Source organism: Malania oleifera, chromosome 2 (assembly GCF_029873635.1).
Source record: "Malania oleifera isolate guangnan ecotype guangnan chromosome 2, ASM2987363v1, whole genome shotgun sequence".
Lineage (NCBI taxonomy): Eukaryota > Viridiplantae > Streptophyta > Magnoliopsida > Santalales > Ximeniaceae > Malania > Malania oleifera.
In genome coordinates, this window is record NC_080418.1 from 65,464,637 (window position 1) to 65,479,634 (window position 14,998).

General features: G+C 36.7%; 1 protein-coding gene across 1 annotated transcript in view; it reads left to right on the top strand.

The window, feature by feature from the left end:
• LOC131149517 (cytochrome P450 CYP72A616-like) overlaps positions 1-14,998 on the top strand; it is a 54,995-nt gene that overhangs the window by 23,239 nt on the left and 16,758 nt on the right. The window contains exons 2-3 of the mRNA XM_058100029.1: positions 809-1,026; positions 1,503-1,747. Coding sequence (XP_057956012.1) covers positions 809-1,026; positions 1,503-1,747 — 463 coding nt within the window. The remainder of the gene's footprint in view (positions 1-808; positions 1,027-1,502; positions 1,748-14,998) is intronic.

Below are 14,998 nucleotides of genomic sequence, written 5' to 3' on the forward strand. Positions count from 1 at the left end.
TTCTATAGACCAATGACTATGCAACCTTTCTTGCCTACTTGATCATTTGTCACTCCTCAGGTTTGGCGAAAAGTATTTGCTACTTGGGAAATTGCTACGGCCAAGTGATGTTAGTTGTACTTCAGGGTGTGCACAAAGATTACATGAACACATTCTTTCATGTTTTTCAAATTCCAAATAGAGAATAATATTATCTTTGTCCATTATCAAGCACTTTTTTTTTTTTTTTTTTCCACTTTAACTTGGTATAATTCTAGATATAATTTTTTTTTCTATATTGCTAAATCTTAGTTAGTTTTGGTTGATGCTGAAAGTTGTCTAGTACCTATATAAGCTATTGTCCAATTTGACTTATAGTTAGTGTTGCAAATTATAAGCCAGTATTTTTCTCAATTTCTTAATTAACATGGGATTTTTGGGCCCTTTTGCCATATGTTATCATATTTTCTTGTGTCATATTTCCCCATGATGAGGGATGATTCATATACAACTAAGGAGCATTTCATCTTAGAGACTATCTTTACCATAGACAATAAAAATTGTTGATGTCAAAGTTATCTCATAGCTTATACAAGGTATTATCTGTTTTGACTAATGGACCTCATAATTTCATCCTAGAAAGATGCCTCCTATAGTTAGGTTGTGTGAACTCCAAGATTTTAAGTATTAAGTGTTAATTTTCAAGCCATTCTTCGATGAATTATTAGTTTCCTTTAACAAAATGTTTGTTTTATTGATATTGCATCCAAGTAATTAAATCACATTGCACATTGAGTAAACTCACTGGGTCAAGTTAAATGCGTTGCAGAGAAAGAGTTCATTGTTTGGCATGGAACAACTCCTCGATTGACATTATTAGATCCAAATTTAATAAGAGATGTATTGCTCAACAAATCAAGAGACTTTAAAAAGCCTATAGCAAGCTCATTTGATTTGTTCGTGACTGGGATCGGAAGTTATGAAGGCGACAAATGGGTGAAACATAGACGAATTATCAACCCCGCTTTCCATTTGGAGAAGTTGAAGGTTTGTATCCAATCAAACCGTTTTTGTGCATAATTAGAGCATTACTAAAATGGATACAAATATGTTTATTTGAGTTTAGTCATCTTAATTAATTAATTATATGCACTTGCTTCCTCAAGGATATCACAAAACTTGATTACCATTAGGACTTATATTGGTGGTCTTAGATTAAATCATCATGATAAGATAGTATAAGGATACCCTCGTTACCTAGTTTAGCCCAATAAGCCTCTCAATGAACAAAAAGGCTATATATGATTAAAAATAAAGAGGACTAAATACACTTATAGTATATGTTAATTAAACACTACAAGTTTTTATGATTTTAAATAAATCACTTAAAATGCTATTTTTTTTTTTTTTTTGTTAATCAATAAGCTTTCATTTCTATTATCACATCAATAAACCTATGATAGAACGGCAAATTTTCTTTTGGATGGTGCCCCTAAATCCTCATGGTGTTACATCCTCATTAGAGGATGATGCCTGCATTTTCTACATGTTTTGAGGAAATGATCGAGAAATGGCACAAGCTAGTTGACTCAACAGGCTCCTATGAATTGGATGTCTCGCATGAGCTTGAAAAAGTAACTGGAAAAGTGATATCCAAGACAGCCTTTGGAAGCAACTTTCAAGAGGGGAGATTAGTATTCTCACTCCAAAAGGAGCAATCTCAACTCTTTTTACAGTCTACAGCAAGCATTGATTTCCCATGGTCTAGGTATGAAATGCTTCTTTTCATAATGATTAGAGGAATTTTCTTTCTTTTTTCTCTTTCTATTGTTTCCTTTTGGAGTTCCTTTTATAAATAAAATGGCATTTACCTAGTACAAAATCTTCCTATAGGGCTCATTAAAAAATTATAATATTTGGTTTTTACCTTACACCCATCGTCCCAAAAGCCCAAGATTTAAAGTGATTGGAATTCAAACCATAGATGACATGAAGTTTCAATTCATTATCTTCAAAACAAGGGAGCATAATACTAATTTTTAACTCCATAAACTAGAAAAGGCAAACTGCAAAGATTTTTAGGGTCTAAAATTAAGTTACAAATAGAAATGTTAGCAAACCTTCGAAAAGGTCTATTAAGCATGTTATACTACCCAACATGCAAGAGCTCAAAAAGGAAATAAACATGCAAGCATGCGTAAACCAAGATCTAATGACATTTAATTAGAAAATTGAAGAATGATTAGGATAGTACCAACTTTTGGATTCAATTTCGTTTTATTGAATCTCTTTCCACAGTCACACAAGTGCCTGATCTCTATGTATACCCATAAGAAGCAACCACAATTCAGAAGATTATTTTATCAAGTACTTTAAAAAATTATGAGAGATTGTGTGCAGTCTTGTAATCAAGAAGTGTTAGTTTGTAGCCATGCGAATTTAACTAGGTTTTGATCCCTAAGATAGGGAGAGAGTGGGTGGTCACCTCTCTGCCCCAAAACATTCGTAATCTTAATTTATATTTTTTCTTCTTCTTAATTATGCGTTGTCCCTTTTGTAGCATGCCTATTAAATTTTATACTGATTTGTAATGGATACTGTTGACATTGTACATGTGTGGCCTATTTATAGTGAACAAATTTGGTAACCATTTTTGAAAGCAAGTATAGAAAATCAATTCATTGGTTTCCTTTTTTACCTTTTTATTTAGAAAACAAAATTGCCATTTTATGTTATTTTTTTTTAAAAGGTAAAAATCAAGAGAAAACATTTTTTTTAAGTGTTTGAGTTCAAGAGTACCTTCGTGAATAGGGAAGGCAACTCAATACTTCCTTAAATAAGGAACTAACTAGCTAGAACCCTACTAATACTTGTTCTAAGAATGGTTACTACCCTTATAATGCTTGTGTGCTTCCCATGAAAAAGAAATGTTTTTATGAAGTTGGATTCTAAAAATTTACACAAGATTGAGAGAAGGTATCAACCATCTTAGGGTCCTGTCTACCGTGCCCTACTCTCGGGTTAGGCTGGTTAATTGTCTCCTAGTGGGTGTTTGATCGCCCGTAGTAAGTTGTCACACCTTTTTATTTTCTTTAGAAAATGGTAAATTGTCCCAAAGCCGGTACCGGGTTAGGCTGGTCGACCATATCAAGTGGGCATTTGATTGCCACTAGCAAGCTGCCACACCTTTTTCATTTTCTTTAGAAAATGGTAAATTGTCTTAGACCCCTTAAAAAGGTATTTCATAGGCCTACATAGAGGAAAAAACCCATTGGAGCCAAATCACCAATTTTATGAAAAAATCACCACAAAAAAACACAAAAATTAAAAATTAAAAGAGAATGGATTTTTAGTTTTTTAAAGTTATGGCTAGATCTACACATGGTAAACTGCCTAGATATCCTCAAAAGATGGATCAAGCCAATTTTAGTTCCCACAAACTTTTTTAAATTTGAATTAAAAATATTTTTGGGTTTTTATTAAGAAAATCCATGACTTTTGAAAAAATCAACATTACATTTTTTTTTTCTAGAAGTCGCCTAGATAATACGGAACCTTGAAAACACATTTTTTTTAGAATAATTGTTTTTTATCTACCCTAAACATCATCAATAATTTTCTTAAAAAGATAATTTTCCAAAAATAAATTTTATTTTTTAGGATTTAAACCATAAGACCTACAAATACCTTGAAAATGCAGTGTTTTCCAAGAGTCTTATTTTTCAAAAGTTGTCCAAAAGCCATTTTATGAACAAAAAAATTTTTAAAAATGATTTTACTTTTTTTTTTTGGATTGTTTCAATAGAAAAACCAAAAACTACTACAAATTAATATACCTGCAGGCTTCACCAATCAATGCAAAAGATATCGTTGAAACATCCCATAAAGTTAAGAAAAAGTCCCAAAGAAAAGGCCAAAATTGACCTTTAGGTTGGCCAGTCGACTGTCACATACAAAATATGTAGTTTTATAAATTTAAATACAAGTTTTATGGAACCACAATATAATTTTACTCTGAATTGAACCTAGATGACATGCTAGCATGTTGTGTAGCTGGTGCCAGGAGGCATGTGAGCTGTGATCTATAGAATTGCAAGCTGGAGACACGTTTGCGACATAGTTGTAATCCGCGGATATTGATTGAATGATTTACTATAAATCCTTAATTTATTTATTTTAATTTACTCTAGCTATCAATAAATAGAGAAAAGCTATTGAGAGGTTATATACAGAGAAGAAGGAGAGAGTGTAGAGGAGTGAGGAAAAGAGAAGAGGAGAGAGCTGTTAGAGAGATTGTATTCTTTCTCGGTTGCATAGTGGATTATGGCGTGCTCCATGGACGTAGGTCGATCTAGACCAAACCACATAAATTTTTGGTGTCTCTCAATTTTTTGGTGTTTGTTTATTGCTCACAAGGACCTAACAAGTGGTATTAGAGCATGGTTTGGAGTAAAATCTCCTGATTGGAGAAATTCACCAAAAACAGAACCCTGTCCAGCGTCTCGAAATTGAATTTTGAGGCCACCATCATGTTCATCTCATTGAGATGAAGCCAATGATGCAAATTGGAGCTCGAAAGGAGCCCAAATGGCACCACACGCTCCAACACGCACCTCGCTGGAGTCGTCTGTGCCCTCACCCACGGTCACGTGGCGGTGACCTACTGCTTATGCGCTCGCACATGCTTCACTCATCTTCCTCACCCAGCTGCTTTGACCCGACTTGGCAACCCACTCCAGATTCAGACCGTACCAGACCCGGATCCATACCCGACCGCTCAACCGACACGTGGCATCCCCATCAGTCGCCGCATGGAAACTATAGCATTTGACATGTCAGCGCTGCCACATCATCCAGTGGGGCCCCCAGAATATGCTAGCAAGTGGGCCTATAGTACCACGTCAGCAGTGGACCCCACACCCTGCCATGTCGGCAGATGACGTCTTTTAATGGCGTCAGTGATGTCGTCAGGAATATTCCGTCAGTCAGAGGTATATTCCATTAAGTTTGACTATTTTTTTACCAAATTTGACCCAAAGTTTGATTAGGTTTTTTGAAGCCGTTTCGGATCCGTTTTTCAAACGACTTGAACCATTTCTAAGGTTTTTAACCATTCCAGATCCAACCGTGCTATCCATTTGAGCTAATTTCATCTCTCAATTAGTGAATCAAGATGTCAAACGAAAAGAGCTTAAAGATCAAGATGTTTAATGACAACAATTTTGGTTTCTAGAAGATGCAGATTGAAGATTACTTGTTTGGGAAGGAGTTGCACTTAGCATTAAAGGGTAAGCCAGCATCTATGAATGAGGATGAGTGGGAGTTGCTTGACTGGAAAACTCTCGGAGCTATCAGAATAATGTTGTCAAAGCCTGTGGCATTTAATATCAAGCACATATCAACCACCAAGTCTCTGATCGATGCACTTTCCAATACATACGAGCAGCCGTCAGCAGCTAATAAGGTACATATTATGAAAGTGTTATTTACTATGACCATGTCTGCAGGTGAAAGTTTAAGTAGACATTTGAATAGTTTCAACGAGTTGTCAGACCAACTCGCTTCAGTCGGGATTACATTTGATAGTGAGATTCGTGCCTTACTGATTCTTAGTTAGTTTCCCAAAAGTTGGAATGGTGTTGTTACTGCAATCAGTAGCTCCGTAGGGAAATCAAAACTAGTATACGATGAGGTTGTCAGCATGATTTTGACGGAAGAAATCAGAATACAGTCAAACTATGGTTCCACTTCGAGTTCAGCCTTGAACATGGAAAGTCGAGGCAGAGGAAACAGGCATGGACAATCAAACAACTACAGCAGATCTAGGCCTAGGTGGTCTAAATCCAAGAATCCCAAAGGTTATCAAGACACAGGTTCCCAGGGCGCAAACAATATTAAGTGCTGGAACTGTGGAAAAACTGGTCATTACGAAAACCAGTGCAAAGGTCCGAAGAAAGAATATGAGACAAAAGCGAAGACAAAAGAAAATGTTGCTTCAAAAAATGATGATATGTTGATTTACTCTTTGGAGAGCAAAAAGGATTCTTGGGTGTTAGACTCTAGAGCTTCATTCCATGCCACTTGCAGTAGAGATTGCATAGAAGAGTATACACCAGGTGATTTCGGTAAAGTATACCTTGGTAATGATCAACCTTGCAACATAGTGGACAAGGGGACAGTAAAGATCAAGATGAACGGGTCAGTATGGAAGCTGAGAGATGTCAGATATATTCCAGACCCGAGGAAGAACTTGATCTCAATTGGTCAATTGGAAGATGAAGGATATAACACAACTTTCATTGGTGATGAATGGAATATTTTGAAGGGTACATTGACAATTGCAGGAGGTAAGAAAAGTGGTACTCTTTATGTAACTCCTAATGCATGCATGTCTATTACAATTGCTATAGGAAATGATGATAGCAACATTTGGCATCAACGACTCGGACACCTGAGTGAGAAGGGACTTAGGGTGATGCACTCAAAGGGAAAGTTGAGTAATTTACAGTCAGTGAAGATTGACATATGTGAGGATTGCATATTTGGGAAACAAAAGAGATTAGTTTTTAGACGAACACCAGTACCCCAAAGAAGGAGAGACTTGAGCTAGTCCATTAAGATGTATGGGGACCAACGACTATTTCATCCATAAGTGGGAAGCATTACTTCGTGACATTTATTGACGATCATTCTTGGAAGGTATAGGTTTACTTCCTGAAATATAAATTTGATGTTTTTGATGCTTTTAAGATTTGGAAAGCAATGGTAGAAAATGAAACTGGTTTGAAAATCAAGAAGTTGAGAACCGATGACGGTGATGAGTATGATGACACCGAGTTCAAGAAATTCTTCTATGAGCATGGTATCAGAATGGAAAAAACTGTGCTAGGTACGACTCAACACAACGGTGTAGCCGAGCAGATGAGCAAAACATTGGCAAAAAAAACCAAAAGCATGCATATGCAATCAGGCTTACCAAAGATATTTTGGGCAGGAGCAGTCAACACAACAGCTTACTTGATTAACTGGAGTCCATCAGTACCATTGGACTATAGTCTACCAAAAGAAGTATGGAGCAACAAAAAGGTAAGACTTTCACATTTGAGAGTTTTTGGTTGTGTTGCATATGTACATATCAATGATCACATTAGGAATAAGCTTGATCCAAAATCCCAGAAATGCACCTTTGTCGGTTATGGTGGAGATGAATATGGGTATCACATTTGGGATGATGAAAACAAAAAGGTGATCAGAAGCAGAGATGTGATTTTTGATGAAAATATAATATACAAAGATAGACACACAACAGAACCTATGGAGTTTGAAACAACCTTTGTAGATGTGGATGATGTCCTAGAAGGTGTAAGGACACGTCAGCAGAACACCAAGAATCATCAATAGAATATCGAGAATCCTCAAGTAGAGGAACCTGTGGAGCAGATTGTTGCACCATCACCTTCTACTCTAGTACCAGAGCTTAGGAGATCTTCTCGGAAGCATGTACCAAATAGGAGGTATGTGAATCATTTACTTCTTAAAAATGGAGGAGAACTTGAATGCTATGTTGAAGCATGTTAGGCAGGAGATTCGAGCAAGTGGGAGCTTGTAATGAAAGACGAGATGAAGTCTTTTACCTCCAACAAAACATGGGAAATAGTTAAGTTGCCCAAAAGTAAGAAGACTCTTCACAAAAAATGGGTGTACAAGATCAAAGAATAAAGCCTGGTTAGTAGTTAAAGGTTTTAAATAGAAGGAACGAATTGACTACACTGATATTTTGGCACCAGTTATGATGCTAACAACCATCAAATCTGTCTTGAGTATTGTTGCCTCAGAGGGCTTACATCTTGAGCAGTTGGACGTGAAGATGACATTTCTTTATGGTGATCTTGATGAGGAAATTTATATGCAACAGCTAGAAGGTTTCTCAGTTAAAGGTAAAGAGAATCTTGAATGCAAATTGAAGAAGAGCTTGTATGGTCTCAAACAAGCTCCTAGGTAGTGGTACACGAAATTTGATAGCTGTATGCAGAAGAACAATTTTCAGAAGTGCAATGCCGACCACTGTTGCTACTTCAAGAGGTATCGTACTGACTATATTGTCCTATTGTTATATGTTGATATGCTAGTTGCAGGATCAGATATAGAAGAGATCAAAATATTGAAGCAGCGATTATCAGAGGAGTTTGACATGAAAGACTTGGGTCCTGCAAAGCATATTCTTGAGATGCGGATCTCTAGAGAGGAATGCAGATCTCTAAAGATAAGCAACAAGGTACATTGCGGTTATCTCAGTCAGAGTACATTAGCCGTGTTTTATAGAGGTTTAACATGAGTAGTGCCAAGGCAGTAAATACACCATTGGCTGGTCATTTTCGTCTCTCTAAGGATCAATCTCCCCAGATAGATGAAGAAAAAGATTTCATGGCTAAGGTACCATACGCCTTAGCCATTGGAAGTCTCATGTATGCTATGGTTGGTACCAGACCATATATTAGCCAAGTAGTGGAAGCTGTCAGCAGGTATATGTCAAATCCAGGGAAGAATCATTGGGAAGCAGTGAAGTGGATTTTGAGATATCTATGTGGCACTATTGATAAGTGCCTATGTTTCGGCAAAAGTGATTTGAAAATTCAAAGATATGTAGATGCTGATTTTGCAGGTGAAATTGATCATTGTAGAAGCACCATTGGGTATATATTCACTGTTGGCACAACAGCTGTTAGTTGAATGTCACAGATACAGAAAATTGTTGTTCTATCCACTACAGAAGCTGAGTATGTAGCAGTGACAGAAGCCAGTAAAGAGATGATTTGGCTTCAGGGTTTGTTAACAGAGTTTGGATTAAAACAGGAGAGGAATGTTTTGTACAGTGACAATTAGAGTGCGATACATCTGGCAAAGAACTTCGTATTTCATTCCAGAACTAAACATATTGGACTGCATTATCACTTCGTTAGATCTCTAATAGAAGACGGTGTGTTGACACTTGAAAAAATCCAAGGTAGCAGGAATCCGGCAGATATGTTAACAAAGGTGGTGACTACAGAGAAGCTGAAGTTGTGTTCAACTTCAGTTGGTATTCATGCTTGAAGATATATTTGAGCACATCATTTATTCATATACTAATACTAGTTGAGGATATGTCTCTGTCTCCAAGTGGGAGATTGTTGTGTAGCTAGAGCTAGGAGACATGTGAGCTGTGGTCTGCAAAATTGCAAGCTGGAGACGCGTTTGCGGCATAGCTGTAATCCACCGATATTGATTGAATGATTTACTGTAATTTCTCAATTTATGTATTGTAATTTACTCCAGCTATCTATAAATAGAGAAGAGCTGTTGAGAGGTTATATACAGAGAAGAAGGAGAGAGTGTAGAGGAGTGAGGAAGAGAGAAGAGGAGAGAGCTATCGGAGATATTGTATTCTTTCCCAATTATATAGTGGATTGTGGTGTGCTCTGTGGACTTTGGTCGATCTAGATCGAACCATGTAAATTTCTGGTATCAATTTTCTAGTGTTTGTTTATTGCTCACAGGGTCCTAACATAGCACTCAAACATTTTCATGCGAACTTAACATAACATAGCAAACATACAAAAGGAACTATAACATGCAACATGTTGATAACTTAAAGCATAAGATGTGGGATTGGTCTAAAGATGTTTTCCAAAGTAATACAAAGAGGAAAACACTTTTTTAACAAATAAATACTACAAGACAACAATGCAAAGGAAGAATATGGATGATAATGGCTAATTTCACAATCAAGAAGAGTGGATTCTTAAACCAATGTATGCACGAACTCTATAGATTCTCTCAACAATCGTCCTTTCTTCCCCTTTATATTTGTGTAGAAAATTGGCTGTCTCATGGTCTATTTATAAACCATGCAAAAAGAGAAGGGAAAAAAAAATAAATTTTGGAATTTGAAATTCAAAATTCAACTATTAACAACCATAGAAGGTGCCAGTATCCTGATCATTATAGGAAAAATGACAACAGTCAAGACACGTGGCATAACTAAGACAACTAGTCAATCACAAAAAAGAATTCAAAATTCAAAATATAAACTGGATTACTGCCTTAATGCAACCACCTATTGGACTGGCATCGACCTCTTTGCCTATACACAAAGAAAAAAGTGTCAGAAAGAGGGGTTAGTCGACCGCCCATAACTAGTCAGTCGACCGCCTTGCAAAAATTTTAATTTTCTCTTTATTTTACCTCAAATTTTAATTTATTCAGCTAGGTTATTTTTTGTTTGGTAAAAAATGACTATCAACATATACAATTACATATATCTCTATTGATGTCCCAATTAGTAGTTTGTTAAATTATGTAAACATCTTCATATTCTCCTAATGAAATTAGGATTTTTATTATCCATGAATGATACCTTGTAGTGAGTAATGGTAGCAGAACTTATTTTGTTATAGTTACCATATATATATATATATATATATATATATATATATATATATATATATTATTTGTGACCCATTAAAATAATAAGGGTATGGGATTATCACAAATTCCTAGTATATTTGAATGTCAAACTATGATAATCATGCTTAGTGTGAGGGTGAAAAAGGAAAGGGTGCATTACAAGTGTGCATTCCCACCCACAAATGAAAAAGACCCAAGGAGTCCCACAAAGCCACCATAGGCCCCAAATTAAGGAGAACTTAACTTTGAATCCTATAAAAGTAATTAATTTGGTCAGGAAAGTGGACACTATAAATTAGAAAAGTGTACATAATGAGCTCCTATAGGTGCTTGTTAACTGCTCCTAAGTACTCCTCACACAACAAAATTCCAATTTATATACGATCATGTGAAGAGCATTGCTAGAGAATGTATAGGTCCTATATGAACACAAGCCTACAAACTTGGGAGGAGCAGTTCTAATTCTCAAAATCTCTAACTTGATGAGAAGACAAAGCTCAAAAGACCTAGGGTATCTCAATGACACCTGTTGATCCACCTTAGAGGAGGCAAATTGAGCATCTGTTTGCATATACCAAGAAGAATAAACATGGGGGAATATAATTGAAGGGCTCCAGTGGAGCCTAAGCATGCCCTGAGCCAAAGAAAATAATTGATGAAACTCCTTTTACAAAGGAGATCATAAAGGAGTCCAAGTCCATGATATTTTTAGATACTAGTCATCGAGTCTTACTATGAAAGAATAAGTCCTATAGACCAATTGGAGACTTTATAGGCCATCATTGTCCTTTATTGAGACTCCAATACTACAACGTGCCAAACTACCTTTGCCACATTGAAAAAATATGCTTGGACATTGTACTCATAATTAAAGTTATGATCCAATATCTCAAGTTTCAATAATTTCAACACCTCATTTATCGGACACATTGAAAGCAACAAATGTATGAAGAAGACTTTGATGAGCCTTATGGAAATCTAGTAGAAATATAAAGAATCCATAAGAGACTATCTTAAACGCTTCAATTTCTAGGTGCTCAATTAAGGTCCCAAAATTAGAAGAAAGAGTGGTGGTCATGATGCTGCTGTGCAACTTAATCGTTCTAAGTTTAGTTTCATATTATTGAAGAATTAGCTAGAAACCTTTTCAAACTTAAAGAACATATTTATAGAGGGTTACTATAACATCGAGGAGGTGGAATAGGCTTGAAAATATATAGAAATAAAGAGAGAAATGAAGAAGAAAAGTTGCCTAGAACTAATGAAGACATTCCCATAAAAAGAAAAGGAAAGACACATATGGTCCCTTTATAAGGTTTAGGCCCTAGAGAAAAGGTCTCTTCACTTTACCCTCCAAGGGTCAATCCTAAGGCAAACATTGAATGATGTAAGAGTAGGTTGGCTCGATTTTCTTAAACCTAGGTCCAAAAAGATACCAGAATTACTAATGCCAATAATATCAAGATCACAATTATAATATAAAATATTTTTGGAAATTTAGGGGTGTGATCAAAGAATTTGTCTAAGATTGTGCTCTAGACTAATTTGCTTAAGCTACAAGCTGAATTAGTAAAGGGTAGATGAGGAAAATCTTGCAACCAAGATCATTCATTTCATCTTGGAGGGACTTGCAGGAGGTTATTTGATCTTAGTCCAAAAGGCACTAGCCCATGAATCCCTTTTCTTGGCGAGCACCAAAAAATTTAGGATAGGTTCCACTTGACTAATCATTTCCTTCTTATGTATAGGCCTCAAGGTCCTACAATGACCCTAAGGTGACACTTTGGTGGTCAATGTCATTATTATGGACAATGATGTCAAAGGGTCTTCATTGATAATGGGAGCTTGACATATATTCTATTTTAAGATATCTTCTAGTAGATGAAGATAGCTCTTGATAGATTGAAGCCAATAACGATGCCCTTGGCGGGTTTTACATAAAAAAAGTGCATCCTTATGGAATGATAACTCTCTTAATCTTTCTAGGGACTAAGCCTTAAAAGACAACTGCTATGGTAAAATATAACTAGGTGAGAGATGTAACCTTTATGTACTAACTAGAATGAAGTTCCCTACTGAGATATATATTTCCAATGTTACTTCGCGACTCTAAAGGGAAAAGATCAGCCTATATATGATAATGGTTATAGAAGAGCTCCAGCCTACATTACAGGAAGAAGATCTCTAAAAAGTCGAGGTTCTGCTTAAAGTTCCCCTCAATGAGGCATCCTAGAAAGAACCATCCAAATGAGCATCTCCAAAATTGAGGTGAGGGAATAGCTGATAGATTTATTGGAATATAGGGTAGACACCTTCACATGGATTGTCTATTAGATGCTTGGAATAGACTTAGTGATCATTACTCAATGCATATGGATAGACCACGGTTCTATAATTGAGAATATTAACCAATCCACGAACCCACTACGTTAATTGGATTTTTCAAATTAGTCTCTTAAGCCTGTTTTGAACCACCGATGTCATCATGATAAAATAAATATATCAATATATTATTGATGTGTATGTCTAAATTCTATATGTAATACTATTGTTGCAACAAATAATATTGCATTGATTCCAAACAAGTGCTTTAACTTACGCTTTAAGAAATTGAGGGATTCTTAAGCATAACATAGTCAATATTTTTTTTTATTGACTTTCACATAATAGGTAGCTCTTTTAAGAAATAGTAATATGTAGATTTTCTAAGTAGCAATAACTCAACTATTATAACCCTAATTCATAAGAAAAACAAAGTTTGGAATCTTGAGGACTTTCAGTTGATCAGCCTTGTGGGTTGTCACACCCTGAACCCGGAAATGGGACCCAGGGGTGATTTTGTAACCGAACCTGTCCCTGTATCATACAAATAACCAATGACACAACATAATGAATGAGGGTCCAACCCTGTGAGGTTCCCAGGCACCTTATATACATCCATATACAAATTATATACATAGCGGAAAAGGGCATTTCTATACATATACAGTACCATACTAGAGTTTATACAAAAACGGAGTCTAGGCTCCATAGATACAAAATGTACATCTGGGTGCCAAACATACCCCAAAATGGCGACCCGCGAAACAAAATTCCTAGCACTTACTCAAGCGCTATTCGCAGTACACTGGCCACTACGCTCCCAACACCAGGACGCTAGTTCCGATTACTCAAAGGACCTGTAAAATATGTACGCACAACAGCAGTGAGACACATCTCAGTAAGGCAAACACAGGTTATATTGGTGTGTGGCATTCGAGTGTTATCATGACAACAAATTATACACAGTTAAATGCAATTCCAGTATTTTCACAATACAGTTTTAGTACAATGCATACACGCACACACACGCATATGCACGCCTATGATCTACCTGGTGTCGTGACACCCCTCGGCCCGTAGTTGGCCCTCAATATCCGGCGTTGGCCGTAGCCGTCCTGCGATACACGGCATCACTGACACATGGCGTAGCCCCAGGCTCCTATGGCATCGTACCGGCGCAAACTGGTGGATCTACACCCTTCGGTAATTAACCAGTAAGGCTCACGCCTTCGGATATAGAGCCGGACACTTTTTACAAACATGGCCTAGCGATTTCATATGCCCACAGTATAGTGCCGGACACATTTTCAGTACCTAGAACAATTCGGAACCCAGTTCCTATTGCATTTCAACAAAACACAACCATGCATGCTCATATAACCAAACAAACCACACCTATTTGGTAATCCGAAAATCATGTTTTCTAATCATATATAGTTTAAAACAAAGTCAAGGCACGACCATCCCTATTACATAGTATAAATCACAATATACAAATGGTTTTCAACAAAACCAAGGATGCAACCCAATACCCCCTTTTCCCCAAAAATGTAACATGAAAAACCCATAATTTTACCTATTAGATCCTCCTAAATGAGTAACCAAAATGCACACAGGACGTCGAACCACAGTTCTATCAAGTTCGATTTCAAAAATAACCAACATAAACTGTATTCTCTTACCTTTCCCCCAAAAGACCAATCCCGACCTCTACAACTCCTAAATAGCAAACCGAGTTCTTAAAACCTACAAAACACAGTACAAAAAATACTCATGATTCCATTCTCTACCAAACTACAGGATCAAAAAAGAAAATAGAGCCTTACCTCGATTTTTCACCAAAACTTGAAAATGCACAGAACGAGTTTCTGATCCGTAGGTTTTGTAGAGAATGCTTCCTTGATCCTCATGGTAATGTCAAATTATCGAATTAGACGACAAACGACAAAGAAATCTAGAGAGAGAGAGTGCCCTTCGAGTTCTAGAGAGAAAGGGAGAGAAAAGTTGCTAACTTAGCAACTAAGCAACCCAAAATATCTTTTATAGTACCTTTGACTCGGTCATCCTCATTGACGAAATGGCGACCTCGTCGATGAGACACTGAAGACACCTCATTGATGAGACGGTGACCTCGTTGGCGAGCCTAAGATTTCGGATTTCTCAAAACCCCTCGACTTCTCCTCGTTGACGAGCCTCTAAACTTTGTCGACGAGTTGCACAAGGCCTTCGTCGATGAAATCTGGCTTCGTCG